Below are 20,567 nucleotides of genomic sequence, written 5' to 3'. Positions count from 1 at the left end.
TGCAAACCAGAATTTTATATTCAAGACCCAATTATGTTAAAGGGCCTGCAGAGAGTGCACTGTACCACTTCAGACTATTGCCAGGGAACAGCCACCTTATCCACTGCTGCTGCCTTTTACTGCCCACGTAGGAAGCTGTCTTCAGGATTGCTGCTGACCCTGTCCATCACATTATATGTTGGAGGTGGTCCAGAGACAACCCCTCCACCCCCTGCAACTTTTTGCTTAACTTAGTCACGGGGCTTTTCCCAGTCTATTCACTTTGGGCAGAGAGCAGTTAGCTCTCGCTCTCCCACACTTGTACACACTCAATCCCCTTCCCCTGTGCTGACTCTTCCTGCTCTTAGCTGGAAGTTTTGGTCTAAAGAGGCACAATCAGGAGGTCAACCTTATCACAATCAAGCTGTACTTTTTAACAAGTTAAGAACCCCAGACTCTCCCCTAGGGGCAAAGCAGCAAAATGTAGTCCTGGAAAAAAAAAAACGGTGAATAAAAATATCTGATATTATCTGGAGGAAAGTAGGTGATTCATAGTCTGTTTAGGAGCCTGGAGTTAGTGGAGCATTAGCAATAGTTGGGAGTAGTGGAGCTCCAAGCAATAGTGTTTACCGAGCACAATACAAGGATTGGTAGATACATTCCCTTCCCACAGAAAGCTTTCAGTCCATCTTAGTGTCCTTATTAAATACAGTTTTGAATATTTCCACTTTACTCCAAGAGTTAAGATGTTGAAATACATAGGTTTTTTTTGGCTTTTCTTTTTAAGAGCCATGGAGTAAAGTCTTTTCCTTTTCACCCCTGATTACCATAAAAACCCCTACTACATAAAGGAATTCAAAGGGGAGGGAACATGTTTATCAACTCTTGTGCTATACTCTCCCAAGCACTTGGTATAGTTCTCTGCACACAATAAGCATTCAATAAATAAAGTTGGGAGATATACTTCCTGAAGGCTCAAATACAATCTCCATATAAATCTTTTGATAAATTGTGAGTGATTAAACATGTTTACAAATAGTTTAATCAGAGATAAAATGTAAGAAGAGATTTAAACTGCACCCACCAGGATTAAGTAAGGGATAGAAAGGCTCTTCACCATATTTTTGGGAACAGGCTTCCAGAGCCACATTTAATAAATCATGATTATTGAACACTTACTGTGTGCAGAACACTGTATTAAGTACTTGGGAGAATACCTTATAAGACAGAAGCATTCCTTGCCCACAATGATCTTGGAGTCTAAAGCTTTCATCTGGGAAGAGGATGAAACCATAAATCCCCAAAGTAAGCCCATATGCCCCTGACCTATCTTTCCCACAGTGTCCTTTAGACAAAGAGTGAAAAAACTCACCACATGCCTTCAGTCCAGGGGATCTTCTCCAAGCAGAACCAGAGAATACAATGCAGACACGAACAAAAAAAGTACAAAGCTTGAGTAATTCATTCTCCAGGCTTAGTTCTGCCCCAGAAGTATGAAAAGCTTCTACCCCTAAAAGTGAAGATAAACTTCTCCCAGAAAGCCCAAATAGCTACTGGGAAAGATAGGCAATCAGGCCCTTTTTTCCTGATTATGTAGATTTTTTTTTCCCTTTCCTTTCCATTGATTATCTTTGCCAGCTTTCAGCCATCCCTCTGATTGGAGATTTTGAAATCACACAGACTACAACCCAGCTGTCTCCCAGGGTTGTTTTTATTGTGCCATTAAGCATTGATCAAAGTCACCTGCAATATGAATTACCAGTCTATGTTGTAGAAGCACCTGCAATAGCAAGAGCATGTATAGTGCTGGAAGTCTTATAAACAATTGTGAGTTTGTCTCTGGTGTATAATAAGGAAGGCATTGCAGATAGAAATAATTCTTTTTCATGTTTCTGCAATCTTCCATATGAATACTAAAGTACCATTATCAATCAATCAGTGGTATTTATTTAAGGATGCAAAAAATGAGAGTGTAAGCAAAGTATATCTTTGGAGCTTGATATTTCAAGAGCTACAAGGATTTGTTTCCATTTGACTTTGCGTGACATATTTAGTGCATATATCAGAACAAGATTTATCAACTTCCAGCACAGAAAAAACTGTTTTGTATCTGGGGAGAACACAGGCAGATTGTTGACCTGCAGGTTCAAGCCTACAAAATTTAACAGCAGTTGATTGATAAAAACAGATTTTTTTTTTGTTGAAAGACAAAAAGTGATTAACCAAGGTACATCAGGAAGGAGAGAAACTATTGCATTGTTTCCAAGGAGTGTCTTTGCTTGTAATAATACCTTGACTGTCTATAGTACATTTTTTTTCATTACGCTTTCCCATCAATCAAATTGTAGCCTCACAATATCATTGTGAGGTAGGGAGAAGAAGTATTGTCATCATTACAAGATGAGGAAACTGCATATTTGTATATATTATTTATTACTCTATTTTGTTAATGATGTGTATATATCTATGATTCTATTTATCTTGATGATATTTATGCCAGACTACTTGTTTTGTTCTGTTTTATTTTGCTGTCTGTCTCCCCGTTTAGACTGTGAACCCATTATCGGGCAGGGATTGTCTCTGTTGTCAAATTATACATTCCAAGTACTTAGTACAGTACTCTGCACATAGTAAGTGCTCAATAAATACGATTGAATGAATGAATGAAGCAAAGAGGTTAAAGTGACTTGTCAGAGATCCCAGGAGGAAATGACAGAGGTGTAACTAGACCCTAGATGCTCTGTCATTGATGGAATCTTTCTGTTAGATCACCCTGCCTTTCATAAAGGAGTTTAGACAAACCAGAATTTCTCTGAAAAATAAAAATTGGTATGAAGAGTTCCAATCATATCCTTGCTCTCTCTTTTTGTTAAGGGAAATTACAGATGGATTGCCTTTCATTCATAAGGGAACATGCATACTAACTCTGTTGTACTCTCCCAAGTACTTAGTGCAGTGTTCTTCATATTGTAAGCACTCAATAAATACCACTGCTTGATTCAGGTTACAAGGTTTTGGTTCTTGATGGTTGAAGTAGTTTCTCTGATGCTACAGTTTCTTAAAAAGCTCATCACTTCTTGAGCCCCTATGGGGGTTGGTTTCTAATCTTCCATCTTTGTAGAATCCATATGGAAAATAAAACAGACATAGTCCCTGACCACAAGAAGCTTACAGTCTAGAAATACCACAGTTATTAGTGTCTGCTCCTGGCTTGGAATCTGCTCTGTTGAAAGAAAAATCAGGAAGGACTCACAGTAAACAGGGTATAAAATCTGTAAATCCAAATCTGGTGAATCCAAATCTGCCCAGGCATTCTCTTTTTAAAAAAGTGAAATATCTATCTTGACATCAGAAATCCTGAAGGTGTTTGTGCAAGATTCACTGGCTTGAAGATCCATAATGGGCAATTCTGGAAAACAAAGAAGCAGCATGGCCTAGTGGATAGAGCACAACCCTGGGAGTCAGAAGAACCTGCGTTCTAATCTTGACGCCATTGCTTGTATGCTGTGTGACCTTGGGCAAGTCTATTCACGTCTCTGGACCTCAGTTCTCTCATCTGTAAAATGAAGATTAAGACTGTGAGCCCCATGTGGGACATCTCACTCCCTCTGTGTCATCCTGACTTGCTCCCTGACCTAAGAGGAACTAACTTGCTTGGGTACTCATGGCTGAGCTAAGAGGAACCCACTGATAGGAAGAGGGGCAATTGGAAAAATAATTATACTACTAATAATGGTGTTTGTTAAGCACTTACTATGTGCCAGGTACTGCATTAAGCGCTGGTGTGAAGCAGCGTGACTCAGTGGAAAGAGCATGGGCTTTGGAGTCAGAGGTCATGGGTTCGAATCCCAGCTCCACCACTTGTCAGCTGTGTGACTTTGGGCAAGTCACTTAACTTCTCGGTGCCTCAGTTACCTCATCTGTAAAATGGGGATAAAGACTGTGAGCCCCACGTGGGACAACCTGATTCCCCTGTGTCTACCCCAGCGCTTAGAACAGTGCTCGGCACATAGTAAGCGCTTAACAAATACCAACATTATTATTATTATTATTATTATTACAAGCAAATTGGGTTGGTCACAGTCCATGTACCATATGGGTCTCAGAGTCTTAATCCTCATATCATGGATGAGGTAACTGAGGCCCAGAGAAGGTAAGTAACTTGCCTAAGGTCGTACAGTAGACAAGTGACAGAATTGAGATTAGAACCCAGGTCCTTCTGACTCCCAGACCCATGTACTATCCACTAGGCCCCTGCAAAGAGCCACCTAAGCAGTCTCTGGACTGTAAGTTCATTTTGGGTAGGGAATGTGTCTGTTATACTGTTGCACTGTATTCTCCCAAGTGCTCAGTACAGTGCTCTGTTCACTTGTAAGCACGCAATAAATAAGATTGACTAAGAGGTAAGCAGGACTGGACTACACCAGGGGCACACCGACATTTATTTTCTGGAGCAATAACTCATGCTTTTAGTGTTTTTCCAGAGGAATGGCCTGAGGAGCAGCAACACCTTCAACCCACTCTGAGCTCTACCCCTAGTGATGTCCCACAACACATCACTGCTCTTAGAAACTTTAGCCATTGGCCCAGGACCCATGGAAATCCACTCTGTCCACTGGGCATAGTCCAGTCAGGACTGGAGGGTCAACATATCTTGAGTGTTTGGGCGTTCATTTAGATTGACCTGAAGCGGACGGGAGTCAAATCAGTTAGGTCAGGACCAGAGGGTAGGTGGAGGGCCTGTCTGGTACATAAGAAGCTCACAGCACAGAGAGCCTCCAGTCCCATCTGCGTTGGAGGAAGGCCCTCTTGGGTGAAAACAGCCTAACTGGATACAGAAAATAATCTGTGACTGTGGCAGGGGAGTTGTTTGCTTCTCATTACCCCAAGTGCTGTGGAATAAGAACTGATGTAAAATGCCCTCTGATGAGATGGAAATAATTTTGACTCATCAGCGTAAGAGCTTTGATGTTCACGATTCAAAGCAGCAATTTAAGGTGGGGAGTTTAGTTCATTTCCAGAAGTTAAAATAATAATAATAATAATGATGATAATAATAAGAAAAATAATTGAGGTGTTTTTTAAGTGCTTACTATGTGTCAAGCACTGTATTAAGCTCTGGGGTGGATACAAGCAAATTGGGTTGGACACGGTCTCTGTTCCATTAGGGGCTCATGATCTCAATCTCCTCTTTAAAGATGAAGTAATTGAGGTCCAGAGAAGTTAAGTGATTCGCCCAAAGTCACACAGCAGACATGCGGCAGAGGCAGAATTAGAACCCATGACCTTCTGACTCCCCAACCTGTGTTCTCTCCACAACACCATGCTGCTTCTCTGAAACCATTCCTGCTGAGGCTTGCATTGAGCCCAAGCATGGCAAGAAAGGAAACGTAAGGCTGGTCAGACCCTGAACTTCTACTAGTATTATTCTTGCTGAGCTGTAATTTAAGTGATCTGTTTAACCAAAAATATGGAATTTTTGCTGTGGAATGTTCATTTCTCATTTCTCAATGATCATTTTGCCATTGAGAAAGAAAAAGAAATGGAGGGAAAATGAGATATTTTCATTACAGTTAAAATCAAAGGATCACTTTCTTGCATTTCTTGGAGGGTCAAAAGCCATGGATTTCAACAGAAAAACTAAGGAGATTCTTTCAGATACTCTCTAACTGAAAGTAAATCTTGGTTATGGAAGATTCTTAACTCTGATGAATAATTCAGAACCACAACACAGTAGCAGAAACACATGACAAAAAGTTGTGTGGCCTTGTGGAAAGATCACAGGTTTGGGCATCAGATTATCTGGGTTCTAATCCCAATTCCACCACTTGTCTGCTGTGAGACCTTGGATAAGTCACTTCATTTCTCTGTGCCTCAGGAACCTCATCTGTAAAATGGGGATTAAGACAGTAAACCCCACATGGGACAGGAACCATGTCCTACCTGATTATCTTGTATATATCGCAGCATTTAGTGAAGTGTCTAATACATAGTAAGTGTTTAACAGATACCATTTTTATAAAAACACTCCTTGATCTATGAGAGAAAAACCTTTTTTTAAAATTTATTAAGAGTAATGTGTGAGAAAATTACTGATGACTTTAAATCCTCATCCACATTCTCTGATGGCATCATCTAATTTAATATCAGTAGATGGATCCTAAGCCAGACCCCATCTGCCAGGCTTCTGATTTCCCAGAGTACTCTGAAGACTGATAGCATGTTTTTAAATCCTCTAACCAATCTGGGGAATGGATTAGAGAGACACACTGCTAGCCTCTGCATTATGCATTTTATTATTCTTCTGGGTAAATATTCCCCTAGGAAATTTTGATGTATTTCCTATTCTGAGAGGAGTAAAATTTGTGAGGTGAGAAACACCACAAGGCAAGACACTGTGTAAAGTAATTTTCAGAACTGAAGGAATATGTGCTTCACATCCATGGAGTTAGTGTTACCCTTCACCTAAGTATTGAAAAGTGTCAGCCAAATAGAAAAGGCTAATGGTGTTCCAGTGACTCTGGCTTCTTTCCAGATCAAACTAAATACATGGGAGTCTTTTAAACATGGGAGCCAGTTTGGGAATGGGAGAAGAAGGTGCTTGATAAAGTCACTGTCCATTCCTACACCCATTCTCTTCCTTCCTTGCTAAATCTGAATGCTCCCACCACTGCCCATTTGATCAATTGATCAATGAGTGATAGTTCTTGAGGGCTTACTGGAGCTCTGCACTAAGTTCTTCAGAGAGTACATACAGCAGAGTTGGTAGGCATGATCCCTGCCCTCAAGGAGCTTACACTCTAGTGGATGGAATAAGAGTAGAAGTCGATGGTGGGGCAAGAGTACCATTCCACTTTTTAATGGCGTTGTTTCTTCCCACCTACTCAAGTGCACAACCTTTGCTCTGCCTGAGGTTTTCCCTCCCTGGACCTAATTTTAGAGTATCAGTACCTGGACAGAGGATGTTTAGTGGGGACATTGAGCATTCTAAAATTAGCCTAGGGAAGAAGAGGAGCAGGACTCTGCCAAGGAGGCAAAATCATTACTCTTGCCCTCACAGTCTACAGAGTGGAAGGACCATCTTCCTCAAAGATTTTGACCTAGACAAATCTGGGCCTCAGTTCCATTTGCAGAATGGGGATTAAATACCCGTTCCTCCTCCTACTTAGTAAGCATATGGGACCTGCTTATTTTATATCTACCCCAGTGCTTAGTACAGTGCTTGGCACATAGTAAGCACTTAATAAATTTCACAGTTTTATTATCATCATTGTTATTGTTATAATTAGTAGTAGTGGTAGTAGTAGTCGGACAGAGATTGTGTTTGATCTTATTATGTTGTATCTACCCCAGTGCTTGGCACATAGTATTTGCTTAACAAATATGACTCCCAGGCTTTGGGTTAGGAGAAATCTTAAGCCTTTCTTTTCTCTTTCCAGCTATGAGACAGTCCAGAGTTCGAGAACCGCTCGCTCTACTTAATAAAATGAAATGATGCAGTACAAGAATATTTACTCTAACACAACTACTTAAAGCCCTCTCCTAGATGATCCCTAACCTAGGGGAAACCCTAACCTCTCCTGCATGTAGCACCCCTCCCTTACTTTACTTGAAAGGTCCTTGGTCTACCCCAGATGTAATTTACAGTTCCTTTCTCAACACTCTTCTTGGGCACATTAATCCTTCAACTAAGCAGCCAGGGGAGATTCAGAACATCTACTGTAGGCCAAAATAATCTCACCTCTGTTTCCTCTTTTTAAACTTTATTGTTTCTGCCTCCATGTGCCTTCCCACCCTCTCACTTTCTTTCCAAGGCCTCAGATGATTGCTTTGCCTTATATCCCAGCTATATCTCCCAATCTAAATCCCGGTTCTACCACGTCTTCTGTGTGACCTCTGGCAAGTCTCTTAATTTTATTGTACCTCTATTACTTCAACTGTAAAATGGGAATTAAGACTGTGAGCCCCATGTGGGTCATGGACTGTGTCCAACCTGATTAGCGTGTATCCACCCAGGTCAGGCATATAGTAAGCACTTAACGAATACCATAAAAAAAACACCTTCATGGACAACTGGACTTGAGGGAGTTAACTAAGTAACCCCATTAAAAAAAATGAACCCTGCTGTTTCGGGTTCCAGATTGACTCTTTTTCCTCTTTCCTCTTGGCCTATGATGTCAATTAATCTCTGACCCATAGCGACTCCATGGACACATCTCTTCCAGAATGCCCCACCTCCTTATGTAATCATTCTGGTAGTGTATCTATAGAGTTTCCTTGGTAAAAATGTGGAAGAGGTTCACCACTATCTTCTTCCACACAATAAACCTGAGTCTCCACCCTCGATTCTCTCCCACGCCGCTTTTGCCCAGCCTGGGTGAGTTTTGACTTGTAGCAGATTGCCTTCCACTTGCTAGCTACTGCCCCAACGAGGAGTGGAATGGGTATGCCTCTGCTTGACTCTCTCTCCCATAGCCAAGGCTGGTAGAGTATTGGAAACTTCCAGGTGCAATCCTGAAAGGGCATCTCTTTCCTCTAAGGAGTCTAATTTAACAATGAATCCTAATGATACTAAGAACTGTGGTGTTAAGCACTTGCTCTGTGCCAAACACTATAGTAAATGCTGGGGGAAAGATAAGATAATCATGTCAGGCACATTCTGTATCTCACATGGGTTTTACAGTCTAACTAGGGCATGGAGATGTTATGAGATACAGCAGTATAATACATTGTGCTACCCTAGATTAATGGTAAATTGGCCTGCATTCTCCCTGCTACCCTTTAAAAAAAATGAAATTTCTTAAGAGCTTACTATGTGCCAGGCACTGTATTAAGCGCTGGGATAGATACAAGTTAATTATTAGGTTGGATCCAGTCCCTGTTCTACGTGGGGCTCACAATCTTTATCCCCATTTTACAAATTAGTTAGCTGAGGGCCAGAGAAGTGATACAGCAAGGTCATACAGCAGACAAGTGGCACAGCTGGGATTAGAACCCTGGCCCTTCTGACTACATTTACCAATGCAATAAATGTTTCCTATATGGTTGAAAATGTACCCAAGCAAAGCACCTAGCTTACTAGTAATGCTAGTACTTGTGCTATAGACAGATGTTGAGTATCACTTGCCTACTGTGTGACCTTGGGCAAATCATTTAACTACTCCATGCCTCAATTTCCTCATCTGTAAAACAGAGATGGAATACTTATAAAACAGAGATGGAATACTTATTCTCTCTCTCAGACGGTGAACTCCCTTTGGGTAGGAAAGGGACTATATCTGATCTGATTGTCCTGTAACAGATTTGTGTGATTACCCTTAGCAGAGTGTTTGGCACATAGTAAGTACTTAATTTCTGTGTAAAGCACAGTTTCTAGCATTAATACTAAGCTAGGTACTTCATGAAAGTAACACACATTTTCAGCCATTTGGGAAACATTCAATACACTGTTAAATATAGTAAGAAGGTCCTAGATCCTAATCCTGGCTCCACCACTTGTCTGCTGTGTGACCTTGGACAAATCACTTAATTTCTCTGTGCCTCAGTTACCTCATCTGTAAAGTGAGGATTAAGGCTGTGAGGGTGATGTGGGACATGAACTGTGTCTGACCTGATAATAATAGTAATAATTATGGTATTTGTTAAGTGCTAAATATATGCCAAACACTGTTCTAAGCACTGGGTAGATACAACGTAATCAGGTTGTCCCATGTGGGACTCACAACCTTCATCCCCATTTTATAGATGAGGTAACTGAGGTACAGAAAAGTTAAGTGGTTTGCCCAAGGTCACACAGCAGACAAGTGGTGGAGCCTGGATTAGAGCCCATGTCCTCTGACTCCCAAGCCCGTGCTCTATCCCAGTGCTTAGTGCAGTGCCTGGCATATAGTAAGCTCTTAACAAATATAGTAACAAATATCATTAATGCTACTGCATAACAAATTGCACTTGAGAGCTGAAAGAATTGATGTCACTTCCTAACTCTTTATTTTACTCCCAGAAAATAATTTACACATAGAATAAAATTGAGTTCATGTTTTCTAGAGGGGAAAGTATTTTAACATAATCACAAATACATTTAAGGCTGAGAACACATCACCTTCTAGCTGCTGGCAGTGATCAGCTGTTACCATCGTAAGGCAGCTCAGGGCCCAGTTATAGGCTAGAGTTCTATTTTGTGTACATAATATAGCAGTTTTAGTTTCAAGATATGTTCCCAGGAAATTAAAATGTTCTTAAGAAATTGAGAAGCAGTGTGGCCCAGTGGAAAGAGCACAAGCTGGTGAGTCAGAGGACCTGGGTTCTAATCCTGGCTCTGCCCATTGTCTGTTTTGTGACCTTGGGCAAGTCACTTAAACGTCTCTGTGCTTCAATTACTTCATTTGTAAAATAGAATAAAATTTTACACCTTCCTACTTAGCTTGTGAGCCGCATGTGCAGCAGGGACTGTGTCCAACTTGATTATCTTGTTTCTACCCCAGTGTTTAGTACAGCGCTTGGCATATAGTGAGTGCTTAACAAGTATCATTAAAAAAATGTAGAGTATATCAACTCGTATCAATCAATCAATCAATGGCATTTATTGAGTGCTTACTGTGTGTGGAGCACTGTAGTAAGAGCCTGGGAGACTACAGTACAGTAGAACTGATAGACACATTCCCTGCCCACAGTGAGTTTCCAGTCTAGACATCGATGTAAATAAATCATTTATAATATATAATTTATAGATCTGTACCTAAGAGTTGTGGGGCTCAGGGTGGGATGAATGTCAAGTGCCCAATGTCACAGATCCAACTCATACCAGATTCAGAACTGATGAATCTGTGAGAGGTATTTATTGAGCACTTACAGAATGCAAAGCACTCTGTCAAGCAATTGAGAATACTAGACACTAGATTATAGAGAAGCAGCGTGGCTCAGTGGAAAGAGCCCGGGCTTTGGAGTCAGAGGTCATGAGTTCGAATCCCAGCTCTGCCATTTGTCAGCTGTGTGACTGTGGGCAAGTCACTTCACTTCTCTGTGCCTCAGTTCCCTCATCTGTAAAATGGGGATGAAGACTGTGAGCCCCACGTGGGACAACCTGATTCCCCTGTGTCTACCCCAGCGCTTAGAACAGTGCTCTGCACATAGTAAGCGCTTAACAAATACCAACATTATTACATTATTACAACCTGATTACCCTGTATCTACCCCAGCGGTTAGAACAGTGTTCTGCACATAGTAAGCACTTAACAAATACCAACATTATTATTATTATAATCTCCTCATTAGATTTTAAACTCTTCACTGGACTCTTTACTCTTTCAGGGCAGGAATTGTGACTACCAACTGTGTTGTATTATACTCTCCCAAATACTTAGTACAGTTCTCTGCACACAATAAGTGCTCAGTACATTCCATTGATTGCTTGATTGATTGGAGAATGCAGCAAAATCAATACCCAAACTCCAGGAACTCATATTCTGATGGGGGAAGCAAACAGACAAATATTGTTTACAAATAGTGTGAGAAGAGAAAGAACAAGGAAAGAAGAAGTAGTACAAATACATTAGGAATAAATAGCTGAGTAGACAATTGAGTGAACAAGTGAAAATACATATTAAAAAAATGCATGAAAAAAGTGTCCATAAGTGCTGAGGATAGAAATACCATATATCAGTGTTAAGAGGAGGGGCTCTTTGATTGGTAATAATAATAATGATGGTATTTGTTAAGTGCTTCTATGTGCCAAATACTGTTCTAAGTGCTGGGATAGATACAAGGTAATCAAGGTTGTTCTATGTGAGGTTCAGTCTTAATCCCCATTTTCAGATGAGGTAACTGAGTCACAGAGAAGTTAAGTGACTCGCCCAAAGTCACAGAGCTTGATAAGTGACAGAGCCGGGATTAGAATAGTTCTGCACATAGGAGAGATCAGAACTGGAGTTGTAGATTTGGGAGTCATCCTCATAGAGATGGTAATTGAAGCCTTGGCAGCAAATGAGTTCTCCAAATGAGTGGGTGTAGTTGGAGACTAGAAGGGGACCCAGAACTGAGCCTTGAGGGACTTCCATAGTTAGGGGATAGGAGACAGAGGAAAAGACCACGAAAGAGCCTGAGAATGAATGGCCAGAGAGATAGGAGGAGAACCAGGAAAGGGCAGTGTCGGTAAAGTTGGGGCTGGATAATATTTCTAGGAGAGGGGGTTGACTGGCAGCATTGAAGGCAGTTGAGAGGCTGAGGAGGGTTAGGATAGAACACAGGCTATTGGATTTGGCAAGAAGGACATCACTGGTGACCTTTGAGAGGATGGTTCCTGTGGAGTGAAGGGGGCAGAAGTCAGATTGGAGGGGGTCAAGGAGAGAATTGGAGGAGATGAAGTGGAGGCAGTGGGTGTAGACAACTCGCTGAAGGAGTTTGTAGAGGAATGTTAGGAGGGAGTTGGAGCGGTAATTGGAGGGAGCCATGAGGTCAAGGGAGGTTTTTTAGGATAGGAAAGGAATGAGAGCAATGGGGAAGAAATGGAGAGTTAACAGTTGAAGATGGTGGTCAGGGAGGGAAGAAGGGAGGAGCTAAGTGTTTCGATATGGTGTGAAAAGATGGGGTCAGAGGTGCAGGTGGAGGGGGTGGATTTTGAAAGAAGGCAGGTGATCTTCTCTTGACCTTGGTGGACAAGGTCAGCCTGATATCTGGATTATCACTAGCAGTGCTCCGCAGCTTGTGCACAGGAGTGAAGGAGGCAAACTGTGGAGGTGATCCAGGGCTATTAGTTAGTGGTATGAGACGGGCCAAGGATAGGGGAGAGAGTGTGTTGAGTTTAGCAGAGAGGGTGGTTGTTTTTAGGGCATCACTTTGGTCATCAAGGGAAGGTAGTTTGGGTATTGAGACCTAATGGAGCATGATGAGTTGAGAAAATTGGATGAGGTCAAAAGAACAGATGTTTCTGTGGGGGAACAGGACAGATTTGAGGTGGGTGGGTGTATGGGAAAGAGAGCAAGTGAGGAGGCTGTGTTCGGATAGAGGGATTTCAGAGTTGGTGAGGTTAGAGATTGTACAATGACTAGAGATGTTGAGATCAAGCGTATGTCCAAGTTGGTGGGGTGGAGTGGGAGGTCAGTGGAGTTGAAGAGTGAGAGGAAGTGGGCAGCAGAAGAGTCATCAGGAATATCCAAATGGATCTTGAAGTCCCCAGGGATCAATGTAGAGATGGAGAAAGAGAGAAGGAGTGTGAGAAAGGGTTCAAAATGGCTCAGAAAGTTGGAGGTGGGAAGTTCTGTGTCCAATCTGATGATCTTGTATCTACCCCAGAGCTCTATACGTGCTTGGCATGTAGTAATTGCTTAACAAGTGTAATCATCATCATCATCTATGTAAAGGTGCTAGATGAATTAGGCAAATAAATGAGCTGAGATTGAATGTAGAGAGGGAGAAATAGAGGACCTGGATGGGAACTGAAAGTTGCAAGATTTCAAACATTTTGCTTGTGTCCCTTACTTAACTACATTGTCAGGATCATTTTTCTGAAATGTCCTTCTGACGTGTCTCCCACAGCTCAAAAACCTCAATGGCCACCCAATTTCTCTGTATCAGGCAGACACTCCAGACCACTGGCTTTAAGGAACTCATGAATCAGCTGTCTTCTCACATGTTTTTCCTCTCTAACTGCCTGACTTCTTGCACACACTCTCTCTCCTAACTGGAACTACCTCCCTCTCTTCAAATCTGACAGTCCACAGCTCTCCCAGCCTTCAAAGCTCATCTGAAATCACATCTCCTCCAAGATCTAATTCCCAATTCATTTTAAATTAATTTCTGATTTCCTACTGCCTCTCCAGAACCTCTGTTTCACAAACCTCTCCAGCACATTTGTGCCATACTGAGAAGCAGTGGCCTACTGGATTAAGCACAGGCCTGGGAGTCAGAAGGACCTGGGTTCTAATTCTAGCTCTGCCACTTACCTGTTGTTGGGGTAAATTACTTCACTTCTTTGTGCCTCAGGTACCTCATCTGTAAAATGGGGATTAAAACTGGGAGCCCCATGAAGGATTTGGACTGTGTCCAACTTGATTATCTTCTATCTACCCCAGTGCTTGGTACAGTGCCTGGAATATAGTGAGTGCTTAACATATGCCATTAAAAAAGAGAAAAAACCCAATAGGACTTTAGTACATATCTCCCATATCCTGTTACTTAACTTTTAACTCATGTCCATCCATAATCCCTTTCTCTCTTCCTCCTACCTATAATTCATCCATTCATTCAATAGTATTTATTGAGCACTTACTATGTGCAAAGCACTTTACTAAGTGCTTGGAATGTACAAATCGGTAACAGATACAGTCCCTGCCCTTTGACGGGCTTACAGTCTAATCTGGGGAGACAAACAGACAAAAACAATAGCAATAAATAGAATCGAGGGGATGAACAGCTCATTAAAACAATAGCAAATAAATAGAATCAAGGTGATGTACATCTCATTAACAAAATAAATAGGGTAATGAAAATATATACAATTGAGCGGACGAGCACAGTGCTGAGGGGAGGGGACGGGGGAGGAGCAGAGGGAAAGGGGGGAAAAGAGGGCTTAGCTGAGGGGAGGTGAAGGGGGGGTAGAGGGGGAGCAGAGGGAGCAGAGGGAAAAGGGGGACCTCAGTCTGGGAAGGCCTCTTGGAGGAGGTGAGCTCTAAGTAGGGTTTTGAAGAGGGGAAGAGAATTAGTTTGGCGGAGGTGAGGAGGGAGGGCATTCCAGGACCGCGGGAGGACGTGGCCCAGGGGTCGATGGTGGGATAGGCGAGAACGGGGGACAGTGAGGAGATGGGCAGCAGAGGAGTGGAGAGTGCGGGGTGGGCATTAGAGAGAAGGGAGGAGAGGTAGGAAGGGGCAAGGTGATGGAGAGCCTTGAAGCCTAGAGTGAGAAGTTTTTGTTTCGTGAGGAGGTCAATAGGCAACCACTGGAGGTTTTTAAGAAGGGGAGTGACATGCCCAGAGTGTTTCTGCAGAAAGATGAGCCAGGCAGCGGAATGAAGAATAGACTGGAGCGGGGAGAGAGAGGAGGAAGGGAGATCAGAGAGAAGGCTGACACAATAATCCAGCTGGGATATTATGGGAGCCTGTACCAGTAAGATAGCTGTTTGGGTGGAGAAGAAAGGGTGGATCTTGGCGATATTATAAAGGTGAGACAGGCAGGTGTTGGTGACGGATCGGATGTGTAGGGTGAACGAGAGAGCCGAGTCAAAGATGACACTGAGGTTGCGGGCCTGAGAGAGGGAAGGATGGTCATACCATCCACAGTGATAGGGAAGTCAGGAAGAGGACAGGACTTGGAAGGGAAGATGAGGAGGTCAGTTTTGGACGTGTTGAGTTTTAGGTGGCGGGCAGACATCCAGGCAGAGACGTCTTGGAGGCAGGAGGAGATACGAGCCTGAAGGGAGGGGGAGAGGACAGGGGTAGAGATGTAGATCTGTGTGTCATCTGCATAGAGATGATAGTTGAAGCCGTGAGAGCGAATGAGTTCACCGAGGGAGTGAGTGTAGATGGAGAACAGAAGAGGGCCAAGAACTGACCCTTGAGGAACCCCAACAGTTAGAGGGTGGGAGGGGGAGGAGGAACCTGCGAAGGAGACTGAGAATGAACGGCCAGAGAGATAAGAGGAGAACCAGGAGATGATGGAGTCCATGAAGCCAAGGTGAGATAAGCTGTGGAGGAGAAGGGGATGGTCAATGTGTCAAAGGCAGCTAATCCAAGGAGGATTAGGATAGAGTAGGAGCCATTGGATTTGGCAAGAAGGAGGTCATGGGTGACCTTAGAGAGAGCAGTCTCGGTAGAGTGGAGGGGATGGAAGCCAGATTGGAGGGGGTCCAGGAGAGAATGGCAGTTAAGGAATTCTAGGCAGCGAGTGTAGATGACTCATTCTAGGAGGTTAGAAAGGAACGGTAGTAGGGAGATAGGGTGATAACTGGAAGGGGAAGTTTTCAAAAGTTTTCAAAATAATCTATTTTGGTGTCTGTCTCCTCTGGTAGGGATAATACTCAGTAATTCCACTGTGTTTCCCCAAGCACAGTGCTCTGCATACTGAAGGTACCTCAGTAAATTCTACTGATTGATTGCCTGGGACCCAGAACAGAACATGCAATCAAGGATCCAGGAATACTGAACTCAACCAACCATGAAAGCCTATAATTAATCACTAGAGGTTTTCATTAGTTAGTTTTGATTTTCAACTCGGCGGAAAAAAATCATCAGTCATCATTAGAGCTGCCTGATGATCTCTGATAAAAGATACTTAGAATCTGCAAGGGACAGAGATAATTCATCATTCTGAGTGTAACTTAGCAGCCCAGTGGCAGATATCAGAAAAATGCCCTGAGACTGTGGTCCTTATTAGATAAAAGCAAAAGGGAGTGGAAATGACTTCTCCTGGAAAGCTGACTGTGATTCTGTTTATGTCTGTTAATGATCTGTATGTTGAAAGGGCCAGAAATATACTTAATAATAATGTTGGTATTTGTTAAGTGCTTACTATGTGCTGAGCACTGTTCTAAGCGCTGGGGTAGACACAGGGGAATCAGGTTGTCCCACGTGGGGCTCACAGTCTTAATCCCCATTTTACAGATGAGGGAACTGAGGCACCGAGAAGTGAAGTGACTTGCCCAAAGTCACACAGCTGACAAGTGGCCGAGCTGGGATTTGAACCCATGACCTCTGACTCCAAAGCCCGTGCTCTTTCCACTGAGCCACGCTGCTTCTCGATCTCATTTGCAGGGATCTTGTGATCTCATTTGCAGGGATAGTTGAAATTCAGAAATAACTCTTGATCTTAATTGTCCAGAAATTGTGGACATATTGTATTCTGGAGATAAAATTACCTGAATAATATTCTAGGGTTGACCAGACTCAATAAACACCACTGAAACATCCAATCTCATCCAGTGAAATAGAGGTAATTAAGTATGTTGATTGTGAAAATCTTATATCAGTGAATTCCTGGCAGGTTTGGGGTTGTGATTTCTTTTAAATAAATTCAAATCCATTTGAAATCTTTCAGAGCAAACCACTTTGACATTTTGAATTCAGGAAAGATTTATATTAGAAACATCTAGCCAAACCAGGTCTAAAATTTGCATACCAGCTTCAGTTATCTGCCTTTTCGGGAAAAAAAAACCCCAAAAGCAAATAATTGAAAATAATGCATACTTTTAGATCTGAAATATATGGATAATTTACTGGTGTAGACCTGCTTTAGGAAATATTTCTGTGTATCTTGCAAGCAGATGATCTATGGAACCTATAGTCTCTCTTATTCCAAAGTAGAGTGGGTCAACGGGGGTGGGAGGAAACAATATTTCTCATTGGTGGAAACAATATTCATGGTGAGAAAAATGGGCAGAGACAGGGAAGTGGAGATTGGGTAGGAAGAAAGGGCCCTATTGCTATTTGTCAAGGAAAAGCAGTGTGGCCTAGTGGAAAGAAAACAGGCCTGAGAGTCAGAGGACCTGGGTTCTAATACTGGCTCTGCCACATATCTGCTGTGTGACCTTGGGCAAGTCATTTAACATCTCTGGCCTCAGTTTCTTCATCTGTTGGACTGTGTCCAACTTGATTATCTTATAAAAAATAAGCACGCTGCTGAGAAGCAGGATGGCTTAGTGGAAAGAGCATGGGCTTGGGAGTCAGAGGTCATGGGTTCTAATCCCAGCTCTTCCAATTATCAGCTGTGTGACCTTGGGCAAGTCACCTAACTTCTCTGTGCCTCAGTTATCTCATCTGTAAAATGGGGATGAAGACTGTGAGCCCCACCTGGGACAACCTTGTGTCTACTCCAGCACTTAGAACAGTGCTTGGCACATAGTAAGCGCTTAACAAATACCAACATTATTAATACTACTATGCCTACCCCAGTGCTTAGTACATTACCTGGCACAGAATAAGCACTTAACAAATGCCTTTAAAATAATTTTGTTGTTTCCTTGGCTTTGAGTGTCAGGATGCTGATAGATCAGAATTTCTTTATGTATTCTTCATTTATTTATTTTATGTATTTGTTAAGTGCTTATTATGTACCAGGCCCTGTACTAAGCACAGGGGAAGATACAAGATAATCATAGCCATATCCCACATGGACCTCACAGTATTAATCGCCATTTTACAGATTAAGGTAACTGAGGCATAGAGCACTTAAAGTGACTTGCTCAAAGTCTCACAGCAGACAAGTGGCAGAACCATGATTAGAACCCAGGTTCATCTGACTCCCCGGACCATGATCTCTCCACTAGGCCATGCTGCTTTAACCGAGCAGTTATAAAATGGAGGTAATAATGCCTACCTTTCTCTTCCCCAGAAGGATGCTGTGAGGAGAAAATGAGATCTTCACTGATGTGAAATCTCTTTGGAAAAATAAAAGTGCCATCACAAAACAAGATTGTCTTTTAATGGTGTAACTAGAGATGATGTAAACTCACTATGTGGTTAGTTGAAAGTCAGTCGTGGGTTTACAAGTAAACTCATAATACCCAAAGGTAAACTGCATCATTAATGGGTCATTATCAAATAAAAAAGAAAAGTATACCCTTCCTGCATTCCCTGCTTTGCCCCCACCACACTTACACTCACACATATGCACACAAACACACAGAAAGAGTTGTAGATGGTTCTAAAATACTCAGTACTTTCAAAAAGTGAAAGACTGTAAGCTCATTGTAGGCATAGAATGTGTCTACCAACTCTGTTATAACTGTACTCTCCCAAACACTGCTCGTCACTCAGAAAGTGCTCAATAAATATGATTGATTGATTAAGGTGAATAAAGAGCCTGATGAATTCAGGCCACAGCTTGGTTAATTCAGGCCACATTAACAAGAATCCTAAGTTTGTCCTTTTTCTAAATGGATTCAGTGTTGATGAAAGGCACAAGAGTGGAACCCTGAAAACTTATTCTTATTCTAATGAACATGCCGGGGTTTCCAAACCTGATTGAAAAATGACCCCTTAGAAGGAGTTGGCAGTTTATTTTCATCTTTTCTGACATCCTGTCAACTAGCTGCTGGCCTGAGACCACAAATTTTCATGTCTCTGGAAAGTCTTCATTAGTTATTATTCAGATTTAAATCATGGATCAGAAGGAGGGAGATTCATTGCCTACCTCTTGACACACCATCAAAGAGAAACATATCTACAATGCTTTAAAAATTTTAATGATGATGAAAAGCAGTGTAGTCTAGTGGAAAGAGCATGGGCCTCAGAGTCAGAGGACTTGGTTTCTAATCCTGGCTCTGCCTCTTGTCTACTATGTGACCTTGGGCAAGTCACTCAACTTCTCTATGCCTCATTTCCCTTGTCTGTAAAATGGGGATTAAAGCTATGAGCCCTTTGTGGGACAGGTACTATGTCCAACCTGATTAGCTTGTATCATCTACCGCAGTGCTTAGTAAAGGGCCTGACACCTAGTAAGTGCTTAACAAATACCATTTAAAAAAAAATAACAGAAAAACCCTCAAAAGAACCTCATTTGCAATTTCTCTATATAAATTTGTCAGATTAGAGTTAAATCCAGGTCCTTGAGTGACAACTTGGCTTCCATCACTAGCCAATTGGAAGCAAAATTGGAAAGTGAAGGAGAAATATATCTTTCCACATACTGTGAGTGGGGTAAATTTAAAATTGTTTCTTGGAGATTTTCCTATAAATAGCAAAGGACAAGGCTGTCTTCTCAACCTCACTGTAACATGTGAATAAAATCTCCACAGCCAGTAGGATCATCTTCAAATATTAATGACAGCTTTATAAACCTAAGTATCATTTTGTGCACAACTGTATTAAGACTACATATGCCAGAATGGGAAGACTTGGGTAGAGACAGAAGTACCTTAATGAAATAGAAGTCATTCATCCATTGAATTTCTAGTATTTACAAAGTGCCTACTATGTTTGTACTGAGAATTGGGCAACATTTTACAGAAGAAAAAAACACTGTCCCTCCCTTCAAGCAGCTTCAACTCTCTCAAAAAAAATTAAGTGATGTCAACCTGTTTTCTTGTTTCTTCTTCAGCATATTGTCGAAGTACATATTTTTTTTCTTATTCTTCTAGCCATTCTTACTGAGAAATCTGAATATCCACCTGCCACAGGATTTTAATTTGATAGATAGATGAGCCCCTGAGGTTAAAAGAGTTTGAAAATCAGCATGCTTCCCTGTATCAGGAACTTATTTTTCTGAATAGAGACAAACAGTTCCATTTCATCACTTAAAATAAAAAGAATTGGCATGAACTCCCCAACTAACAATAATCACATTCATAATTAGTTTGATCAAAATAAACACTGCAATTTAACTACAAAAACCTGATCATCAAGTGAAATTACATATTATTGTGGTTTTATTTTGATATATTTAAAGGGAGTGAAAAAAATCAACCCTGAGTTCTACAGAGCATTTGAAAGTCATCATTTTGGTGAGGAAACCCTGCATCGCATTGATCTTTGCTCCATGCAAAAGGAGAAACAAGCCAATGGCTATTACCACTGTGAGTCTTCAATTACGGTTGGTGAGTACATAACCTTTCCTTCCATTATATCAGTTAAGTTGGTGTAAATGAATGTTTCTTGCTCAGTAT

The 20,567-nt window shown here is 41.7% G+C and overlaps 1 protein-coding gene across 4 annotated transcripts in view; it reads left to right on the top strand.

The window, feature by feature from the left end:
• The window catches only part of AKAP7 (A-kinase anchoring protein 7), a 152,264-nt gene that overhangs the window by 67,324 nt on the left and 64,373 nt on the right, over positions 1 to 20,567 (top strand). For all 4 annotated transcript variants that reach the window (XR_003755852.2, XM_029054143.2, XM_029054144.2 and 1 more), the window contains exon 7: positions 20,351 to 20,498. Coding sequence is in view for 3 of the 4 variants with exons in the window: in XM_029054143.2 (XP_028909976.1) it covers positions 20,351 to 20,498 (148 nt within the window). In the remaining variant the exon portion in view is untranslated. The remainder of the gene's footprint in view (positions 1 to 20,350; positions 20,499 to 20,567) is intronic.

Source organism: Ornithorhynchus anatinus, chromosome 2, assembly GCF_004115215.2.
Source record: "Ornithorhynchus anatinus isolate Pmale09 chromosome 2, mOrnAna1.pri.v4, whole genome shotgun sequence".
Classification (NCBI taxonomy): Eukaryota; Metazoa; Chordata; class Mammalia; order Monotremata; family Ornithorhynchidae; genus Ornithorhynchus; species Ornithorhynchus anatinus.
This window is presented reverse-complemented; position numbering and strand designations above follow the sequence as displayed.